The 21755-nt window shown below is 37.1% G+C and overlaps 1 protein-coding gene across 1 annotated transcript; it reads left to right on the top strand.

The window, feature by feature from the left end:
* The first annotated feature begins 2695 nt into the window (after positions 1–2695).
* On the top strand, positions 2696–15738 carry LOC132043096 (oligouridylate-binding protein 1-like). The gene is made up of 12 exons (XM_059433587.1): positions 2696–2906; positions 4961–5022; positions 5604–5706; positions 11179–11255; positions 11334–11395; positions 11488–11575; positions 11672–11747; positions 11929–11959; positions 12578–12697; positions 12893–12978; positions 13788–13961; positions 15210–15738. Exons 1-12 carry the CDS (start codon positions 2820–2822, stop codon positions 15480–15482), a joined length of 1239 nt encoding a protein of 412 aa, XP_059289570.1. The 5' UTR covers positions 2696–2819; the 3' UTR covers positions 15483–15738.
* The last annotated feature ends 6017 nt before the right edge of the window (positions 15739–21755 follow it).

Genomic DNA, 21755 nt, shown 5'->3' with positions numbered 1-21755 from the left:
CTATTTTAATTATTCTTTTGCACCGGAATAGTTCTCATTTTCTAATAGCCAAAGCATATATTTGTTCCACCGGAGGAAACCCATCAAAGTATTTGCTCCAAGGATCAACAAAGCCCACGCCTAATTATTCTATTATTGCTCTTTGCCATTTCATACATCTCTTATTAGATTGATCTTTAAATAATTATAATTGGCTTTATTTCATTATTTATAACAAATTAAGTCACGTATCCTTTAAACTAGAAGCAAATTCAACTGTTCTCTTTTTTAGGATAAACAAAATTATAATAAACTATTCTTCATTAAAGAAGCTATTGTGAATAATTCACAAAACAATAGTGTTTTCACAAACAACTGAACATACCCATTGGTCTACCTTCTTGTTGGATCACGCACCAACCATGAAGGGATACAGTTTATGTTCTCTTTGATTATTGCAGTTATATATGGTATATTTGATTTATCAACTCAACATGCCACTACATAGTGCTTTAGATATAAAGCTTCCATTTCCATCAATCATCGTAACAAAATTTTATTTGTCTTTCGTTTTTTTTTTTTTTTTTTCCTTTCGTAAAATTGATAAGTTCTTTTAGAAGTTGTTCTTCGATGACTGAGCTATTTGCGGTTGGTGCATATCCTCCTTTCATGTATATTTTAAAGGAAAAAGGTCAAAAATATTTCTCTACTTTGTTTTAAGGGTTAAAAATATCGTTCGTTACAATTTTAAGTCATTTATGCCCCTGCCATTAAGAAAGTTAACAAATATACCATTCATTTCTTTTAACTGAAATCTAAATTGATTCAACTATCCCGATTTCACAAAAAATAACCCACCCTCATATTTTATCCGTCCCGACCGCCCCCTAAAATAATCCGGCGAACTCCATCACCGACCAACCACTTTTTCCATTTCCTTTCCTACCACCAACGGCTGCCGTCACATCTCCACTACCGTTCATATGTTGTGCTCCCTTTATTCTAGAGATAATTTGAGCGTTTCCTTCAGGAAGCCACCACAAATACTACTTCCTCTTCTTCTTCACAGCAACAACAGATCAAGGAACAAACGCTTGATCAATCGAAGCGGCCGCCTATGTTGTTTAATACGACATCCTCTATTGGCTCTGAACAACCTCCGAATAATGCTCTGGTTGATTCAGATGAGTATCATGATTTTCTTTTGGTCGGTGATGGAGTTCGCCGGATTATTTTAGGAGGCGGGTAAAATACGAGAGTTGGTTATTTTTTGTGAAATCAGGATATTTGAATCAATTTGGTAATTTTCATTAAATGAAGGGTATATTTGTTAATTTTCATAACGGCAGGGGCATAAATGACCCAAAATTGTAACGAACGATATTTTTAGCCCTTAAAACAAAGTAGAAGAATATTTTTGACCCCTTTCCCATATTTTAAAGCAAGCATTACTCTAAATTAATAACAATATGTTTGAAAAATGTAATTGCATAATCTTCCTTTCATGCATGGTATATCTATCAATTATAGAGAGCAAAAAGATAAAAATAAAAAATCAGTTTTACCATGACTAATTCAGTGTAGTGTTTCCAAAAATTTCGGTTTCAAGACTCCAAAGTGTGTTAACAAATATTTAAAAAATCTTTTAATGTGTCAATGTGTAATAACTCAAACTCCCGTTTTGAGCATATATATGTATTCTTTTATGTGTTTTGGTGCTTCCGTTAGCTCATTATGTGTTTTGGATTTAGTGAGATAGTCTTGAAAGCTGAAGGACTCGAGAAGGCTCTTAACAAAATCTTATTTTAGAAGGCTCAAAAACTAATTTTGGAATCCCAACGTCTCTTTTTGATTTTTAATATAATTTTTTTGAATTTATTATTATTTTCTATTTTACCTGAAAGTTCTATTTTATGTTCAACGTTAAATTGACCTCATTAAAATTTGAGGTCTAATATAAACTAATAATTTGTAAATCCAAAATATAATATTACCAATTCAAACTAATAATGCTTATCTTTTTCTTATTCAATCAATTTATTATGAATTTAATTATTTCTAGTGGTGCAAAGATTATGCGAAACTAAACATTAAAAAACCGATTCGAGCTCGGCTCAAGTTCAGTTACTATATTTTAACAAAGCTCAAACGAGCTTGACCACACTCGATGTTGCAAGAAGCTCAGTTGAGCTCGACTCAGTTAGGTTTGACTCAATCAGCTCGATGTCCGGGCCAAGCAACAATTTATAAAATTTCCGTAAGTCGAAATACGTATTTGTTTGGTTCAGATAGCATTGTTGTCTTAAAAAAGAAAAAGTAAAAAAATAATGGTAAAAAAAAAGAAAGATCAGGAGGGAATGGAGGCATCAAACTGAAGAGGAAGGAGGTGTACAAAGAGGGAAAATGAAACGGGTGTAGCAGATTAACCGACAACTAAGGACCTGTTTGGGCAGAGAATTATTAGCTTCTTCCCGGAATTCTTTTTCAATTTATTTAAAAGTCAGAGTTTAGTCATGAAATTTTAAGTGTATTTGAAATTTAGGAAATACCTATAGCAAGTAAATATTCTTTTCAAAAATTATAAACAAACACAATTTCATCTTTAAGAATTTCAAATAAAGTAAAAAAATATTGCTTCTATAGCTAAACGCCTACCAAATATAAAGATCTAACCCAAAAGCAGTGAGGACATACATACAACACATCATCTTTCTCTTTCAGTCTTTCATCTTGTGGCACCACTCTCCCTCTTCATCGAGGTTTTTTTTTTTTTTCTTTTTCTTTTTCTTTTTCTTTTTTCTTCTTTTTTTCTCTAAATATAATAATCAGTTTGATAAAAGATGATGCAACAAAGGGTAAAGCAGCAACAAGAAGCATTGATGCAGCAGCAATCCCTTTATCATCCTGGTCTTCTTGCTCCCCCTCAGGTTTCCTTTTATTTAATTGAACAAGTTCATGTCTTTATTGGGGTTTCACTTGTTATTATGCTTTTTGGATTGCACCCCAACTCCAAATTTTGGTAAAGCTGGAATCTTTTTGATTGTGGGCTTTTCTTGAAACTTTTTTTTCTTTCTAATTTGGATACCCTTTTGAAAAATTTAAGCATTTATGTCAGTTTGTTTAACAAAGCATCAATGATTAGAACAAGGTGAAGTTACTATGAGAGGCAAGTAGTGCCTTTTTGAGAGGCAACTAGTTTATATTACTGGACTTGAGTTCACTTAGTATTAAAATGTTTTGTATTTTCTTTTTTTCTTAATTTTCATTTCCCTCTTTTATTCAATTCTCATAAAGTTCCTGTCTTTATTGGTTTTTGACTTGTTATTATGCCTTTTGGATTAAACCCCAAGTCCAAATTTTGGTAAAGCTTGAATCTTTTTTGCATTTCTTGATTGTGGGGTTTCGTTGAAAATTGAAATTTGTAGAGTTGCGGTTGGACAAATAGTGCCTTTTTGAATGGCAAATAGTTGAATTTACTGGATTTGAGTTCAGTTAGTATTAAAATGTTTTTTATTTTCTTTTTTCTTAATTTTCATTTCCCTCTTTTATTCAATTCTTAACAAGTTCTTGTCTTTATTGGGTTTTGACTTATTATTATGCCTTTTGGATTTTGATTTCACCCCAAGTCCAAATTTTGATAAAGCTGGAATCTTTTTGCATCTCTTGATTGTGGGGTTTGTTGAAAATTGAAATTTTTGTCTTTTTGTTCTTATGTGGATACCCTTTTGAAAAATTTAAGCATTTATGTCAATTTTTTCCCCCTAAGCATCAATGATTAGAACATGGTGAAGTTACTATGGTTGAGTTTGTGGTCGGCCAGATGGTGCCTTTTTGGAAGGCAACTAGTTGAAATTACTGGACTTGAGTTCAGTTAGTATTAAGATGTCTTTATTTCTTTTTTCTTAACTTTCATTTCCCTCTTTTATTCAATTCTCAACAAGTTATTGTCTTTATTGGGTTTTGACTTGTTATTATGCCTTTTGCATTTCACCCCAAGTCCAAATTTTGGTAAAGCTGGAATCTTTTTGCATTTCTTGATTGTGGGGTTTTGTTGAAAATTGAAATTTTGAGTCTTTTTGTTCTAATTTGGATACCCATTTGAAAAATTTAAGCATTTATGTCAATTTTTTTGACTATGCATCAATGAGTAGAACAAGGTGAAGTCACGTGGTTGAGTTTGTAGAGTTGTGGTTGGCCAGATAGTGCCTTTTTGAATGGAAAATAGTTGAAATCACTGGACTTGAGTTCAGTTAGTATTAAAATGTTTTAATAGGGAGTTGGTATGTAGCTTATTAAGTTCACTTCCCCAGTAGTTGTGTTTAGTTTTCAAACTGTTTTGGCCTTTATTTAGTTTTTCTGCTTAGCACTCCCAGATAGATAGAAATTATTCAGAACAAGGAATGACCAAATCTTAGCTCCCGTTTGGACATAGAAAATTTTTGCCTTTTTCAAAAAAATAAAAATAAAAATGCAAAACATTGTTTGTTCGTGGAATTTGATCAGTTTTTGGAAAAAAAATTCAAGTTCGAAAATTGGCTTGGGTGATTTTTTTTCCACTCAGAAATCTTCAATTTTTTTTTTCCAAGTAAAATGCATGTCCAAACACAACTTCAACTTCCAAAAACTCTTTTTTTCAAGTTTAAACCAAATTTGTGTCCAAACACTAGCTTAGTGTCTTCTCCGTGTAGGCATGGTTATATGTTTTTTTGTAGGATTCCAAGTTATTGAATAAAAATTTCACAACTTTGGGAAAGGGAGAGGTGAAGGGGCATGGAATTGGGAGCATTGCCACCAAAATTTCTCCATTGGTTCACCTTTTTAGCTTCTATGGGAATGAAAAGTTCTCGTGAATTTTCACAATGCATGGCATACTCCTTCTATGTTGACTTGAACTAGTGTCTATATAATATTACATGGGATTAAGGAAAACTTAGGGATCCTTTTTTAAATTTTATTAACCTTTTGTAGTATTTGTTTACAGATAGAGCCTATCTTGAGTGGAAATTTGCCTCCTGGATTTGATTCAAGTACTTGCCGCAGTGTGTGAGTGCCTCATGGCCATTTTTCTTTTGATTTAAAAACCAGTTTTCTTTTTATTTTGCATTTTTTTCTTTTTAAATTGTTGCCTTTTGCTTGAATAGTGACATGAGGTTTTCCGTTGTGTAAGGGAAGAGTATTATTTCTGAACATTTAATTTTTGCATGTGTAAGTTTGTGTAAGAATGCGAGATTAATTCTGTATTTCATAAACTTATGAGTCCAACGAAGGATCTACATGAAAGAAATGCTTTTAGGGGGGAAGGGAGTTTTTTGTGGGGGTGGCCGGGGGGGGGGGGGGTTTGATTGGTCTGCTGTTCCCGTCATAGATTTAGTCATAATGGTATTAAATGTAGCTGCTTTCTAAGCAATAGAAAGCGCCTTTTGAATGGATGCCTTTTTCTGTGTCTTGCTACAAATATTCATGTTGCTGTATACTTCTATATGCTTTTTTATTACTTGTTCGCTACATGTTTAGCTGCATGAAACTGTGCTTGATCAAGCATGCGGTCTATATACTTAAAGAGGACATAATATTCTCAATTGATCATTGGTAACCCTTCTGGTTTTTACTGTTATCCAAAATAGGTATGTTGGAAATATCCACCCGCAAGTAACGGAACCACTTCTTCGAGAGGTTTTCTCAAGTACTGGCCCCCTTGAGGGATGCAAGCTCATAAAAAAGGAAAAGGTCTGATCTCGTCATTATGGTTCATGTTTAACATTTTCTTACTAGACAAGTCATGAGAGTTAATTGAAACATCCCTAAAAGGTGATTGGTTGCCGTCATAGCTGTAACTGGTGTAACATGTTAACACTTTAATGACTATGGAGTGTAGGCACCTTGGAGCAAGTGAAAAGTTAAATTAAAATGAAAAATTCATGAATTTCCCTTGAGTTTTCTTTTGGGGGAAGTTTTTCAGTTGAAGGTGGTTATGCTAATGATTCTGGGTTCTGGCTTAGTGCTGTTTGATGTGTTTGTTAGTTCCATATTCACATCTCGAGGGCGTGGCATAGGCATATTACCTCTTGCCCAATGGAGGGAGGTGATAATTTATGAGGTGTAAGCCTTAGTAGTTGAAATGTGACCTTGGCTGAATTTCATCAAGGCATTCACCTCAGTGGTGCTTGTTTGGACTTTTGGAGAGGAGAGAGAATTTGCAAGCTAGCATGTTTAGGTTTAACTCGTTTAGGGTTATGAATAGTTGTGGTTGAAGTGGTTTTCTCTTTGTGATTTTCATATAGGCGACATTTTCTCTCTCCCACTAATCAGCCATTATTCCATTAACTATTGAAAAGAAACAAAAAAAAGTCAACAATCTGTTATTTCCTATTTCTTCGCTGTTCAGTCATTGCCCTATTTTTGTTGTTTTCTCCTTTATTGTTCTTTTCAACTTTATACATGTACTTATCTGAAATGAATTATGAAAACATCCTTGAAAGACATTTGCTTTACTTCTTGAGGCATCAATCACACCTTGGAGCACCTCGGCTTTGCCTTGGAAGCATTTGCCTTGTTAGTTCGTTAACTCATGAAACAGCCTTCATGAATTCAGAGTGTAGGCATTGTCTGTTTGCTCTGCAATATTCATAGTTTTGGTGCAAGTCAAAACTGTGAATCTTAAAAATTGATGAATCACTGTTGATGTTTTGTTGATTGAAGTATAACAAGGCAGTAAAAAAGCATGGTGATTCCCTGTGAGTTCTTAACTTTTAATTTGTTAAGATCTTCGGAGTATATTGTGATTGTGACATTGGAGCAATTTAACAATGTGATGAGGATCTAGATTTCATGAATAAATCTTAAAACTCTTACAAAAAAAGCATTTCACATTTTTTTTTAAATGGTAACAAGTTTGTATTGATTCACAAAAAGGGCCGTTAAGCCATAATTACAGAGGGAAAGAAACATGAAGACTAGTAAGCTAGGAAAAAAACCGTCTACTAGTCTAAAGAGACTCTAAAACTTGTAGTAGAGACTCTGTGTCTTCTACGTACTTTGTTTACACCAAAAATAAAAAAGCACAATGCAACTGAGTTTCATCTTTTGAATTGGATTGCTTTTGTTTTCAAAACATCTTGAATTCCTTTCCTTCCAAACAATCCACCAAATGCAGCCAGGGATTAAACTCCATCTTCTCTTTTGCTCGTTTGATCCCCCTCTTCTGTTCCAACTGGAGAGCAAATCCAGTGGGTTCATTGGCATTGTCCAATTCAAGTCTATCATAGCAAGAAAAATATCCCATAGTTGTGTAGTCACTCTACAATGCATAAACAGATGAGTATTTGTTTCTGCAGTTCTCCCACAAAGTGAGCAGATGGAACATAGTTGCATTCCCCTTTTCTGCAACTTGTCCTGTGTCAAGCATTTCTGCCTTGCTACTAACTAGACAAAACAGGCCACCTTGTATGGAATGTTAGCCTTCCATATTTTTGTCTCCATGGCCATTGATAATTCAAATTGTTAACAAAATTTAGCATGTGGTTTGCTGTTTTTACTGAGAAAACTCCAAGACTGTGGCCACTCCACCAGATTCTGTCTTGGATCTGAGTAATTCCAGTGAATTGAGCTATAGTGTTGAGGAATTCGGCATATCTGTCTATCTCCCAATCATTCAAAGGTCTTCTGTAGCTTAAATCCCGGCCATGATTTCCCCAAACTTCCCTGATGTTAGCCTTTTTCTGTTGATTTAAGATATAAATATCAGGAAATAGAGACTGTAAGGTGGCATTTCCTAGCCATCTATCTTCCCAAAAAGAGATTTGCTGCCCATCACCAACCTTGAAGCTTATTCTGTGACTGAAAACTTGCCAGAGGTTTCTGATGGTCTTCCAAACACTGACCCCATACACTGCATTCACCTTCTTTGTCTTCCATGGGCCTTCCTGATTATATTTACTTCGGATTACATTCTTCCATAGGGATTGGTCTTCATTTGAGTATCTCCATAGCCATTTCATGAGCAAACTTTGATTTTGTTGTCTGAGATTCCTGATGCCTAAACCTCCTTGCTTCTTACTGAGGGTGAGAATTTTCCATTTGACCAGGTTGAAACCCTTGTTCACCTTGTTCCCTTGCCATAAAAAGTTTCTTCTCAGTGCATCAATTCTCTTTTCAACCTTTGCAGGGATTGGAAAGAGTGACATCATATATGTTGGGAGGGCATCCAAAACACTATTGATAAGGACTAGTCTGCCACCCAAAGAAAGATATCGACTCTTCCATCTAGAGAGTCTTTTCTCACATTTCTCCAGTACCCCAGTCCATAGGTCTTGAGATCTGCTGTTTGCCCCAAGTGCCATACCAAGATAAACAGTAGGCAGTGTGCCCATCTCCCCTCCCGAAATCTCAGCACAACGTTGAAACTGTTGGGGCTCATTAATGGGATACAAGACACTCTTCCTCCAGTTGATGTGTAGCCCAGAAACTCCTTCAAAAAGAACCAGAATAGTTCTCAGCATTATTATTTGATCTTCTTCTGCATCACATAGAATGATGGCATCATCTGCATATAGTAAGTGAGAGATTTCCATGTTCTCTCTTCGTCTGTTGTTGACTTGGAAACCTCTGAGCTAATTGTTTCTTTGAGCTGTTAATAACATGTTGTTTAGCCCTTCCATCGCTAATACAAAAAGGAAGGGAGATAGCTCCTTGCCTCAGACCTCTATGGGAAGGAAAGAAACCCTCGGGTGAGCCATTGATTAATATAGAGAACCTAACTGTGTAGATATGCAAAACCTGATCCAGTTGATCCATTTGGTGCCAAAACCCATTCTCCTCAAAATATTTAGTAGAAAGCCCCAATTAACATGGTCAAAAGCCTTTTCTATGTCAAGCTTGCAAAGAATTCCTGGTTTTCCCTCCTTTAATCTAGAATCCAGACATTCATTAGCTATGAGGGCAGCATCCATTATTTGTCTTCCCTTGATGAAGGCCATTTGATGTGAATCCACTAGATTGTGCATAACTGTTTTGAGCCTTTCTGTTAGGAGTTTGGAGAAAATCTTGTAAACACTACCAATTAGACTGATAGGTCTGTAATCTCTCAACTCCTTAGCATCATTCTTTTTGGGATTAAAGCAATGTAGGTGGCATTTAGACTTTTTTTCAAAGAACTCTTGGTTATGGAAATTCCGAATGGCAAGCATGATATCTGTTTTAATGACATCCCAGCAATGTATGTAGAATCCCATGCTAAAACCATCTGGGCCTGGAGCTTTGTCAGGTGCACAGAGTTTGATGCTGTCTAGAACTTCCTGCTCTTCAAAAGGCCTTTGGAACCAAATCTTTTCCTGGTCAGTGATTTCAGGTCCCCCTCCTGGATTGAAATCAGGCCTCCAAGTCTCACTTTCTGTGTATAAATGTTTGTAAAAACTGATTATCTCATTCTTAATGTCTCCAGGTTCCTCTAGGACTGCTCCATTAACCAAAAGCTGATCAATATTATTGTTTCTCTTGTGTGCATTTGCTGCTCTCTGAAAAAATCTTGTGTTCTTATCTCCATGCTTCAACCATTGGATTCTAGATCTTTGTTTCCAGTGGATCTCTTCATTGAGTGCTGCTTCCTCTGGATTTCTTCATTGAGTGCTGCTTCCTCAAAATCTGCTGATAGCTTGGCTTTTTTGGCCACTTCCTCATTGTTTAGATTTCTTTGTTGATGTATCAAGTCTAATGCTGAAATTTGGTTAAGGATGGAATTCTTCTTCATAGCTAAATTCCCTTGAGAGCTCAGGTTCCATTCTTTTAGTTTTTGCTTCAGAGCCTTCAACTTGTAAGTCAAAATGAAATCTGCCCTGCCTTCTTCTTCAAAAGAGTCCCACCAACCTTTAGCTAGTTCCTTAAAACCCACTACACCCAACCACCAGTTTTCAAACTTGAAATAGGACTTAGTATTTTCCCAATTCCCACACCTCAAAGACAGAGGCCAGTGGTCTGAGACAACTTTTGGCAACAATGATTGTTTGATGTTTCTGAATTCCTCATCCCATTTGGGAGAGATGAGGAATCTGTCTATTCTGGAAAAAACATCCTGGTTTCCTCCCCATGCCCATGTATATTGCCCCCCATTAAGAGGCAAATCCACTAGCTCTAAATCCTCAATGAAATTTGAAAAATCTGTCATGCTTCTGGAAACTGAACTAGCATTCTTCTTTTCAGAGGTGAACCTGGGAGTGTTGAAATCTCCACAAGTCACGCAGAGTTCATCACATGGACCTCTAGAAATCCCAATTTCCTCCCATAAATCAAGCCTTTCCTTCCTAGTGTTTGGGCCATAAACACCAGTAAGATGCCTAGAAAAATGTTGGTTCATTGACGGGAAACTACACGTTAAAGAATGTACTCCAGTGCAAGTGAGCTCCCCCTTCCATATCCTACTATCCCACATGATTATGGTCACCCCTCTCGTACCACTGGCCTCCAGACATTCGAATTGAACCCATCTGTTTTCCCAAATATCCTTTACATAATTGCCGACATTCCCTTCCACCTTGGTTTCCTGCAAACAGTATATGTCTGCTCCCCATTTATGGATTAAACTCTTTAAAATAGCCCTCGTGCTTATTCTATTAATACCCCTAACATTCCATGAGATGATATTGATCTTCATGATCCACCTTCTATCAGTAATCTCCCTCTACTTCTATCCCCATTGGTCTTGAACTTCATGTCAAAGCTCAATCCCTTTAATTCATTCAGACCTTTCCATTTTGGTGTTTCGCATACCCCTGGGATTGGTGAAGAAACCCTCATCCTTCTGTTACCGTCTATTTTCATGAAAAGAGCTAGAGCTTCATCTCCACAGTTTCGGAAATCAATTCCAAACTGTCTGCCAAGGCACATTGAAGGTAATCATGCACAGTGATAGTCTTAACCTTCTGGCACTCCGTGATTTCTACAAGTTGGGATACACTTCTAGAACCTGAGAAAGGGTCAGGAAAGAAGGGTTGGTGTCTACCAAATGTTCGAATTCTTCATTGTCTTGGATGCTCCAATATTGATGTTAGTTCCATAAAATATTTTCTGCCTTCACAGATATAGTCCTGAAATGCTGGATACTTTCTAGAATGATGTTTATGTGGGTTTGTCGTCCATCTCAACTCGCATAAATTGTGTGAGATTTCTTGATACGAGACTGATATAGGTGATATCCTTGCAATGCAGTCATCCTATGGTTTTGTGGATTACTTTGATCGCCGCTCAGCAGCCCTTGCTATTGTGACTCTTAATGGAAGACATTTGTAAGTAGATTTTCTCGCAATATTCTGGTTTAAGAGTTCAATATTTGCTTTGTGGTGGGCCTTACTGGTAAAATGCAGGTTTGGGCAGCCTATAAAGGTTAACTGGGCATATACTAGTGCTCAGAGAGAGGATACCTCAAGTAAGTATATTAGATATCTACATATTATCTACCTTCTTGTTAGTTTTGCATTACTTAGTTGAGAACTCAATACTGTTTTCACTGGCTTACAGATCACTTTAACATTTTTGTGGGTGATCTCAGTCCAGAGGTTACAGATGCCACATTGTATGCATGCTTTTCCGTCTACCGTGGCTGTTCGTAAGTTCTATCCTTTTGTAGTCCTGTAAACCGTGACATTGATTTTCAAGAATATATTATACTCTCAGATATGGTATTCAAGTTTTTTCCTTGCAGAGATGCAAAGGTTATGTGGGATCAAAAAACAGGCCGTTCAAGGGGGTTCGGATTTGTTTCCTTCCGTAATCAGCTGGTACTGAGATGGCTTTGCTCAATCCTCTGATATTTTGCTTCTTCTCACACTCGAACACCCACCCCCTAAAAGAAAACAAAGAAAAATAGTAGTGCCTGCACAAAGAAAAATAGTAGTGCCTGCCTTGTGCTTTTTTATAAACTATGTCAACCTTTTTTCTTTTTGGGATTGTTTTGCGCAGGAAGCCCAAAATGCAATAAATGACATGAATGGTAAGAACAAGCTGTCCATTTTTTGATTATTCTTATTCTCCATGGTTTTCTATACTGTCCCTAAAATTACAAATTGAGAAGTTGATTCTGAATAGAACTCTTTACCAACCAGTCTACTATTGGGGAAAATCTTGGTTGCTTACTGTTTGTGCCCTTGTTCTACTTGGGATTCTATAGCATAGGACCAAATAAAATTATTTTCTTGTTTTCTCGTGTGGATAGCTCATTGTTATATGTTCGTTAACTACTCTGTGTTGGTCTTTCGCTCACTGAACAAACAGATCGTTGTACCTCCTCCTCTCTTCATCCCAATCTAGTTTCATTAGGTTCTTTTGCATGCTGTATTTCAATTTCTTTCTTACTGGTTTTGCTGAGTATTCAGCTAAAGAACGGCGTGTACCAGCCAGTTTATGTAAGTCTCAATGTTTTAGAACTACAAGATTTGGGACTTCTTTTCCTCCTAAAAATCATTTTCACGTGGATGAGAACTTGGTTTCATGTCACTTTGCTGCATCATTTGTTGGTTGTTTTATCTCCTACATTAGTAGGCTTAATCGAAGATGGCCCTGGTTTTTCTATCTCATATAAGTGGAAATCTCTTTTGGTTCAAAACAAAAGGGAAGTGGCTTGGAAGCAGACAAATCCGCTGCAACTGGGCAACAAAAGGTGCTGCAGGAATTGAAGACAAGCAGAGTTCAGATGCCAAAAGTGTTGTTGAGTTGACAAGTGGAACATCAGGTGGTTTTTTTGAATTTGTGGGTGCTTCTATTTTTTCGTTTGTTGAAACAAAAGTGTTACTTTCAGTTGTAGTATATGAAGTACCTTTAACAGTCTGTGTAACTGACATGAAGTGCTTACTAGAGCTTCTGCCTTGCTTTTACCTCATTAACTTACATGATGAAGAATCTTGATGCCATTTATGTTATTGTCTAGATGATGGTCATGACAAGGCCAACGAAGATGCTCCAGAAAATAATCCCCTGTATACAACTGTTTATGTTGGCAACCTTTCTCCTGAAGTAAGTATCAGTAACACCTCATAACTCCCTTTATATAGTTACTTGTGAGTTTGCTATTAGTTGTTGTGGGGATAAGTCTTTGCCCTCCCCTAGGCCTGCTTACCAAGTTTTGCCTGCAATCATATTTGTACATGCTCTCTTGGGGACAAACAACAACAACAACATACCCAGTGTAATCCCACAAAGTGGGGTCTAGGGAAGGTAGAGTGTTCACAGACCTTACTCCTACCTTGGAAGGTAGAGAGGTTGTTTCCGATAGACCCTCGGCTCAAGGAAAGACAATTCAAAGCAGTTGGGAAAAAGATAGAGCAATATCAAAAGGAACAATAACTACCATAAAATAATATGCTAAGTGAAGAACAAAAAGCAATAGTCAGTAACATAAATCGACAAACAAGGAACTACAAGAGAAATACTACGACTACTAATAAGGAAGGATAAGCAAGACAACACTCTACTACCTGCTAACGTTCTAATCCGTGTCCTCCACACCTTCCTATCTAAGGTCATGTCCTCGGTAAGTTGCAACTGCGCCATGTCCTGCCTAACCACCTCTTCCCAACATAACATGAATTACCCGAACTGATTTAAATATAACTGCTGTATCAGAAGTTCCACTGGTGGAGATATATTTCACAAGCTCCTTAATTAGCTTCAATTTATATCTCCATGCAGGCAATGAGACCTGCTTGAATGCAGTAGAGGAATAATATACAATGGAAGTGGGAATGAGTTTATTTGCATTTTATTATTATTGTCTTTAGATACTAGAATTATGTGTGAGGTTCTGATGTCCATGTGTGTTTCAGGTTACTTCAGTTGACCTCCATCGTCAATTTCATGCACTTGGAGTTGGTGTTATTGAAGATGTTCGTATTCAACGAGACAAAGGTTTTGGTTTTGTAAGATACAGCACCCATGCTGAAGCTGCTCGAGCTATTCAATTCGGAAATGCCCAATTCCTTTTTGGTAAACCTATTAAGGTAATGTGTGAAGAATCTGGTTCTTTTGACATTATATGTATACCTAGACCTTTTTGTAACGCCACCTGGGACATGTACGGGATGATCAAAAGAGTTGATATGGTTCTCATAATCTAAACAAAATTTTAGAGTTCTCTAAGAAAACATTTTAGAGTTCTCTCTTTCCTCAGACTTGTCCAGGTATGATGTCTTTAGGCCTGATTGGAGGCAACATTATGTAGAGTGGGTACTTGAAGCTCTTCTTTATTTCTTTGCAGTTAAAAAAAATGAAAGTGGGTGGGTATAAATTTCTATAGCACCTTGTGTGGTCCTATTCTATGGAAGAATCATATTTTATCAGTTGTAGAAAGCGAGTTTTGATGATTCTGCAGATGGCGTTTTGCTTTGAAATGAAAAATTACCTACTGTTTGGCACTTCGAGTTCCTGGATGTGTAATATCCTTTTGTGAGGTCAGATGGGCTTGGCCGAGGTTACTTGTATTCTAATAATTACTTAGTAGAAATTGGCAACACCTGATCTGGAAGATTTTTTTTGTGTGTGAACTCTTCTGTAAGCAGATAAAGCCATTATGTATGTACAAATATGTTCAATAGAAAGAGGAAAAAGAGAGGTCTGAAAGAGGATATAATAACGTAACTCCTGCAAACTGCTGATATTAGTATTGGTGATATTAGGTTGAAGAGAAACTTTGGGCGAAGGATTTGACTTGGTCATTATGTAACTTCATCAATGCAAAAGATTATGTGAAACCCAAGGGTGGGGCCTAGTGGTCAATGAACTGGGTTGAGAACCATGAAGTCTCTGGTTCAAATCCCAGCAGACAAAAACACTAGGCGATTTCTTCCCATCTGGCCTAGCCTTGGTGGATAGAGTTACCTGGTACTGGTTGCTGGTATGGCAGGTATCTCGTGGAATTAGTCGAGGTGCGTGCAAGCTGGCCGGGACGCCACGGTTATAAAGAAAAAAGACTACATGAAGGGATAGCTTATTGTGACACAATTGGCTTATGTTTCTAAGAATGTTAAATTTAAAGCAGACGTTGTCTCCAAATATTCATTAGTTAATGTTTTCTGAAATTTAAATCTAGTGAAACTAAGTCATATTGTGACACAATTGGTCCATGTTTCTAAGAATGTTAAATTTAAAGCAGACGTAGTCTCCAAATATTCATTAGTTAATGTTTTCTGAAATTTAAATCTAGTGAAACTAAGTCTTGTGCTGAGTTGGTAATTGTGTTTTCATTATAGTGCTCATGGGGAAGCAAGCCTACTCCGCCAGGAACGAGTTCTACCCCTCTTCCTCCTCCAGATATGGGTCACGTCCCTGGTCTATCAGTGACTGAACTTGCAGCCTATGAGAGGCAGCTTGCTTTGGCTAGGATGGGCGGTTCACAGGCTCTCATGCATTCCCAGGCTCTAATGCATTCACAAGGTCAGCGAATGGGTGCTGCTAGTCAAGCAATTTACGATGGTGGTTATGGAAGTATTGCTGCTACAACTCAACCACCAATGTACTACTAGTGCATAACATCACCTCCTGATGCTCTGCTGAATTTGTTTTATAGGATGTGTTTTGTTTCCTCGTTAGTTTTTTGTGTCCCAAGCATGTATGAATATGTAGCTTGCATTTCGTCTGGCAAACCGAGTAGCTAATCCAATGGCAGTTCATTGGATGAGCACCTTTTTTTTTTTTTTTCTCTCTTTTCCCCAAGGAGATCTAGAAAGTATTGTGACCCGATATGTTTCAAAGGATATCTCGCACTGTGAATCTGCTGAATATGTGCTTTTGCTTTTCTTTATTTCCTAAAAGCAATTGTTGAAATGAATCTGAGTCTTAGCTCCCCAGGGCTTTGTTTAAGTAGCAAAGGTTGAAGGACTTGTGACTTGGGTCATAAGTTCGAACCCTGTGCCATGCTTGGTATTTAAGTGGAGAATGGTTCTAGACGGATTCTCATTCATCAAGCGCCAAATGAGTTTGTTGGTCGGGCATATTTTATGTGTTCTGTTTGAAGTTTTCAAAGAGTTGCAAATATAGTGGACAGAGTAAGAAAGTTGGAAGTTATGGTGATTGCCTAGTTAGTGTTTTTGTGGTTCTTGTATTAGGATTCTTCTCATATCTAGGAGCAGAACTACCTTGTTTGTTTTCAGCTATACCTTCCTCGGATCATCTGATATGCGTATTCTAATGCTTCTGCGAAGTGAGAACATACGTGAGCTGCGATTTTCAGGAAGAGTGGACGATGAAGCGACTCCACTGAGAAGAGTACATATGTATATGCTATTGATCTGCAATTTTCAGGAAAAAGTACCACAATGTAGGTGTCAAGACACTGAAGTATGTTCTTGGTTGGAGCCCGATAGGCTCGTTTGATAAATAGAAATAGTAGTGATTTGTAAGCAAGCCATCTTTTTTCGCATACTCCGCCAGGTCCATATTATAGTGTTTTTAGCTTGGGCACACCCCTTGAGATATCCACTCGCCCCTAAAAGGTGTTTGATGAACCCATAGCTCGTTCACAAGATGTTGAATCTAACAATAATCTTATGTTCATATGCTTTCAAGTTTAACTGAACTTTAACAAAAAAATAAAATAAAATTGAATGAATGACCTAAAAAAGCTTCAATATAGAATCTCAATATGAAACCTAAATAATAATATATTTCATTTAGTTTTCTTTAAAAAAAATAAAAATATTGTCAATTGAACACTATAATATAATTGAAGAAGACGTATAAAATTAATGAATCTTGGCTTTTGAACATTAGCAATATGAGAAAGTGATACATGTTAACCAAATATTTAAACAGAACAAAAAGGGATCTCATGTAAGAATTATTTTAAACATTACATCCCAAGGAAAGACGTATAAAACGTCCTGTAAAATGTTACTCCCTCTGTCTCAATTTATGTGACACCATTTCCTTTTTGGTCTGTCCCAAAAAGATCATCTTTCTATATTTAAAAACAATTTAACTTTATGAGATGATTTACAGCAACACCTTTATATAAAGCTTGTTTTGGACCACACATTTCAAAAGTCTTCCTTTCTTTCTTAAACTCCGTGTCAAGTCAAATGGCGCTACATAAATTGGGACGGAGGGAGTAAATATTTTGATATATACATACATATAAATAAATAAATATATTTATATTTATTTGGTTCGATTTTTTTAAAACACCAAACCATGTTAGACCAAATACAGTCCATTTTGAACTTGTGTTGATTTGATCTTCTATTTTGATTTGATTTTAATTTTTTAGCACTCCTAAAAAAAGGTCACAGATCGAACCTGTAGTATTATAACTCAAATGCTATTGAGTATGGCTGTTGCTTTGATGACATCATGGCTGTCACCTAACATTTTTCCATCGACTCCTAGACAATATTTAGTATCCGCTTTGGAATGCGATTAATTCTACTTTGCTGTGAGAAATTTCATTTAGAAGGCAAACCGCATCATAGCAAAGGCGAGTTCGTTCTGGGGGCTCAAATTCGGAATCTCTGATATAGGATGGAGAATACTCCCATCCCACCAGAGTCTTTTGGTTCTTTTTTGTACCTAACATTTTCCCATTGGTTCTTGCTCCATTTTTGTAGGGACTTAATTAATTTGAATTTACGTAGGGAAATCTCATTTTGAGGGTAAATCGCTCCAAAGCAAAGATGATTTCATTTTCATGGCTTAAGTCCGAAATTCTAGTGTTAGAATACTTATCACTCCACTATAATCATTTAACTCTTCGTTTACCTAATAAAGTTAATTTTAGCAGCTCCATTTTTTTTTAATCTTATGTGAGACATTCCACGTCATACTTGAGTGAGGCTATTCTTGTCTGACAACATAGAACGGTGGACCCCACTTTAACCACAAATTTCTCTCCCTCTTTCTCACCATCACTCTCTTCCTCCAATACCGGTTCATCTCCTCATTTTTCTTAAATCTTTCCACTTAATCCTCTTGTCTACTCTGCGAAGTAATTTGGTGAAACGAAATTAACATTTGCTTCCTAGTCACACACACAACCTTCTTAATTTCCAAAGTTTGGTTTAATTTGACAATCTTTGGGCAGGGTGTAGGGGAATGGTTAAGAAGAAGAGTAGAAATTGGGAAAGGAAAAAGAAAATAAAACAAAATTGGCCGAATTATCTAGGCAGGCAGGCAGTGCAATCCCAAAGAAATCAAAAACAACACTTTCGTCATGGTTTGGAGGGTCCTATTTAGTTCAGTGTATATCAGTGTTGAATTCCGTGTGTATATCAGCTAGATAGAGTTAGTTAGTGCTGACTAGGATCAGTTAGTTAGGAGTAATAATTGGTTGTTAGTGGAGTAAATGCAAGTTAGTTAGTTTGTTACAAACATGTGACATTCACGTGTGAGTGTGAGTGTATATATTGGTGTATATCAAATGTGATCATAATAAGAAAAAGTGGATTTTCTTCCTCCTCTTAATCCTCTCTCTACTCGTGTATGTTGTGATCCTTCAAATACAGTCATCCATGGCTGGATTTAACATGGTATTAGAGCAGAGATCTTGAGGAACACGATCAACTGCGTAGAGAAGAGAAAATAAGAGTGAATTCATAATCAAAACCGAGAAAAAGTCAAAACAAAAATCAGAACTTCAAGTTCCACCATTAATGGCGATTGACGAAGCTACAGTTTCAGCTTTAGATCATAATCATCCACTGTACCTACAAGCATCTGATTCACCAGGTGTAGTGCTTATACCAATGAAACTCGTAAGACCAGAAAATTATGCTTTATGGAGCAGGTCAATGAAGCTGGCACTTAGAGGAAAAGGAAAGCTTGGATTCATTGATGGAACATGCGTGAAGAGTAGATACAAAGGAGCATTAGAGGAGCAATGGGAGAAATGCAATGGAATTGTACTATCGTGGATTGCAAGCACAGTAACAAGTGAGTTGTTGCCTGGGATAATGTATGCATCAAATGCAAAGAAGATCTGGTTAGACTTTGCTGAGAGATTTGACAGATCTGACCTAACTAGATCATATCATCTTTGGACTGAAATAGCATCATTGAAACAAGGTAATGACTCTGTCACAAATTATTACTCGAAATTGAAAGATTTATGGGCAGAAATGGATATGATGATTCCATCACCAGGATGTGAATGTGAGGAATCATCAGCCTATGTAACACATTTGAAATCACAAAGGTTACGACAGTTCTTAATGGGATTAAATGAGAGCTATGGATCAATAAGAAGCAACATTCTAGCTAGAAAACCAGTAGTAACTGTAAATGAAGCCTATGCCATAGCAGCACAAGAGGAAAGCCAAAGAACACTAGGTGTGTTGGACAAAACTAGAGAAGCATTGACATTACTAGCAGGAAGGACTCAAGGATTTAATCCTAAGAAATTTGGTGTTCCTTATGGAGTCTGTGGTTACAAAGGTCATTTTACAAAAAAAATGCTACAGACTAGTTGGATATCCGGCTGACTTCAAAAGCAAAGGAAGGGAAATGATGAGGACAAACTTAGAACTGGTGAGTACAGACATGGAAATGGGAATTTCAAATCCAATGCTAATCATAGGCCAGCAGGTGCAGCTGCTCATTTCACCAGAGAAGCTGGAGGACCATCAGGTACAGGAAACATAGTTGTCAATCATTTTTCTGAGGAACAATACAATGATATGGTGAACAGAATGGAGAAGACAGGACCAGGAGACTGTGTTGCAAACATGGCAGGTATCACCTCATTTTTTACTAAAGCAGGTTGTGATTATGAGTGGATAGTGGATAGTGGAGCAACACATCATATCACACCTAGTGAGGAAATCTTAACTGCCATTAGAAAGCTAGAAGATCATAACAATAATGCAGTACAAGTGCCAACATGAAAGAAATGTCATATAGAAGGAGTAGGCAATGCACCACTCTTTGGGAAACATGAATTGCAGAAAGTCTTACATGTGCCAAATTTCAAGTTCAACTTACTATCAGTATCTAAGTTGACTAAAGAACTTTTCTGCTCAGTATCCTTTTATCCAGACTTTTGTATATTTCAGGCATTCTTCACTGGCAAAGTGATGGGGATTGGTAGAGAAAGAGATGGTCTATACATCCTAAGAAGACAACAGATGCAACCAACAATAAATTCTGCAGTTTCTAGTAGTAGCAGTGTTGATGGCAAGCTGTGGCACCTGAGATTAGGGCATGCATCAATAAAGACACTGGAACATATCAAGTCCTTTCCTAACATCATCAACAAGGATATATAACAAACTTGTGAGATTTGTCCATTAGCCAAGCAATGTAGGCTGAAATTTCCTTCTAGTAGCAAAGATAACTACTCATGTGTTTGATCTAGTCCATGTTGATGTATGGGGACCATATAGGAAGCCCACATATGATAAGAAGTACTATTTTGTGACTATAGTAGATGATTACAGTAGATATACTTGGATCTGTTTGATACATTCTAAGTGTGAAGTAATTGTGGTGCTTAAAGACTTCTTAGCTTTAATAAAAAATCAGTTTGCCTTGTCTGTAAAAATCTTGAGGTCAGATAATGGTTCTGAATTTTTTAATGCTTCTTGCACTGAACTGTTTGCCTCTAATGGTATTGTACATCAAAGTAGTTGTGCTTACACTCCACAGCAGAATGGAATTATGGAGAGGAAGCACAGGCACATATTAGAAATGGCAAGGGCCTTGAAATTTCAAAGTTCAGTTCCTATTCATTTTTGGGGAGATTGTGTCAAAACAGCAGTCTATCTCATCAACAAACTGCCAACTGACACTCTGTAAGGTAAGACACCATATGAAGTATTATTTGACAAAACACCTAACTTAGATCATCTTAGGGTGTTTGGTTGTCTGTGCTTTGCTAGCAAATTGCCAAAGGGTGACAAGTTTGCTTCAAGAACTAGAAAAGCTATGTTTGTGGGATACTCTGAGACTCAGAAAGGTTACAGGCTATATGATCTCATTGATCATGTTTTCTTTGTCAGTAGAGATGTTAGTTTCAGAGAATATTGTTTCCCATATGCACAACAAATGCCTCCTGAGTCACTAGACATGTTTGATTCACCTGACACTGTAAGTCAAAATGAACCTTCACCTCTCATATTGAGAAATGATGGAGATCACTCCCTTCCAGTTGAAGTTCATGTTGACTCCATACCTGCACCTAACACTTCCATGAACACTACTCCTGATGCACCTACACCAAATCCTCCCTCTATTCCTATCTCAGTTATTGTTGAGGATCCCATCACGTTACAACTCCTTCTGCTGCAGAAACTCCTTCTATTCCTATTCCCTCAAGACCTACCAGGCTCACTAAACCACCAACTTGGCTCAATGACTACATTACTACATCTACCACTTCTGACACCAGCAAATATCCTATTGCTAGTTGTATTAGTTACTCACACCTAACCCCTTCTTATCAAGCCTATCTTGGTGCCTTGTCTGCTGAGACTAAACCTACATCTTTCAAAGAGGCATCCCAACATAGCAAATGGATTGAGGCCATGCAAGCTGAGATTTCAGCCCTTGAGGACAATCACACTTGGGAGGTGGTGGATCTGCCTCCTGGCAAACAAGCTATAGGTTCCAAATGGGTGTTTAAGATCAAGTACAAGGCTGATGGAACTGTAGATAAGTACAAGGCAAGGTTGGTGGCAAAGGGCTATACTCAACAGGAGGGATTGGATTATCATGAGACCTTTTCTCCTGTAGCCAAGATGGTGACAGTTAGAACTGTCATTAGCATAGCAGCTTCCAAGGATTGGCCTTTGCTGCAAATGGATGTGAAT

The sequence above is a fragment of the Lycium ferocissimum genome, unplaced genomic scaffold (assembly GCF_029784015.1).
Source record: "Lycium ferocissimum isolate CSIRO_LF1 unplaced genomic scaffold, AGI_CSIRO_Lferr_CH_V1 ctg210, whole genome shotgun sequence".
Taxonomy (NCBI): Eukaryota; Viridiplantae; Streptophyta; class Magnoliopsida; order Solanales; family Solanaceae; genus Lycium; species Lycium ferocissimum.
Note: the sequence above shows the minus strand (reverse complement) of the source record. Positions and strands in the feature narration are given on the sequence as shown.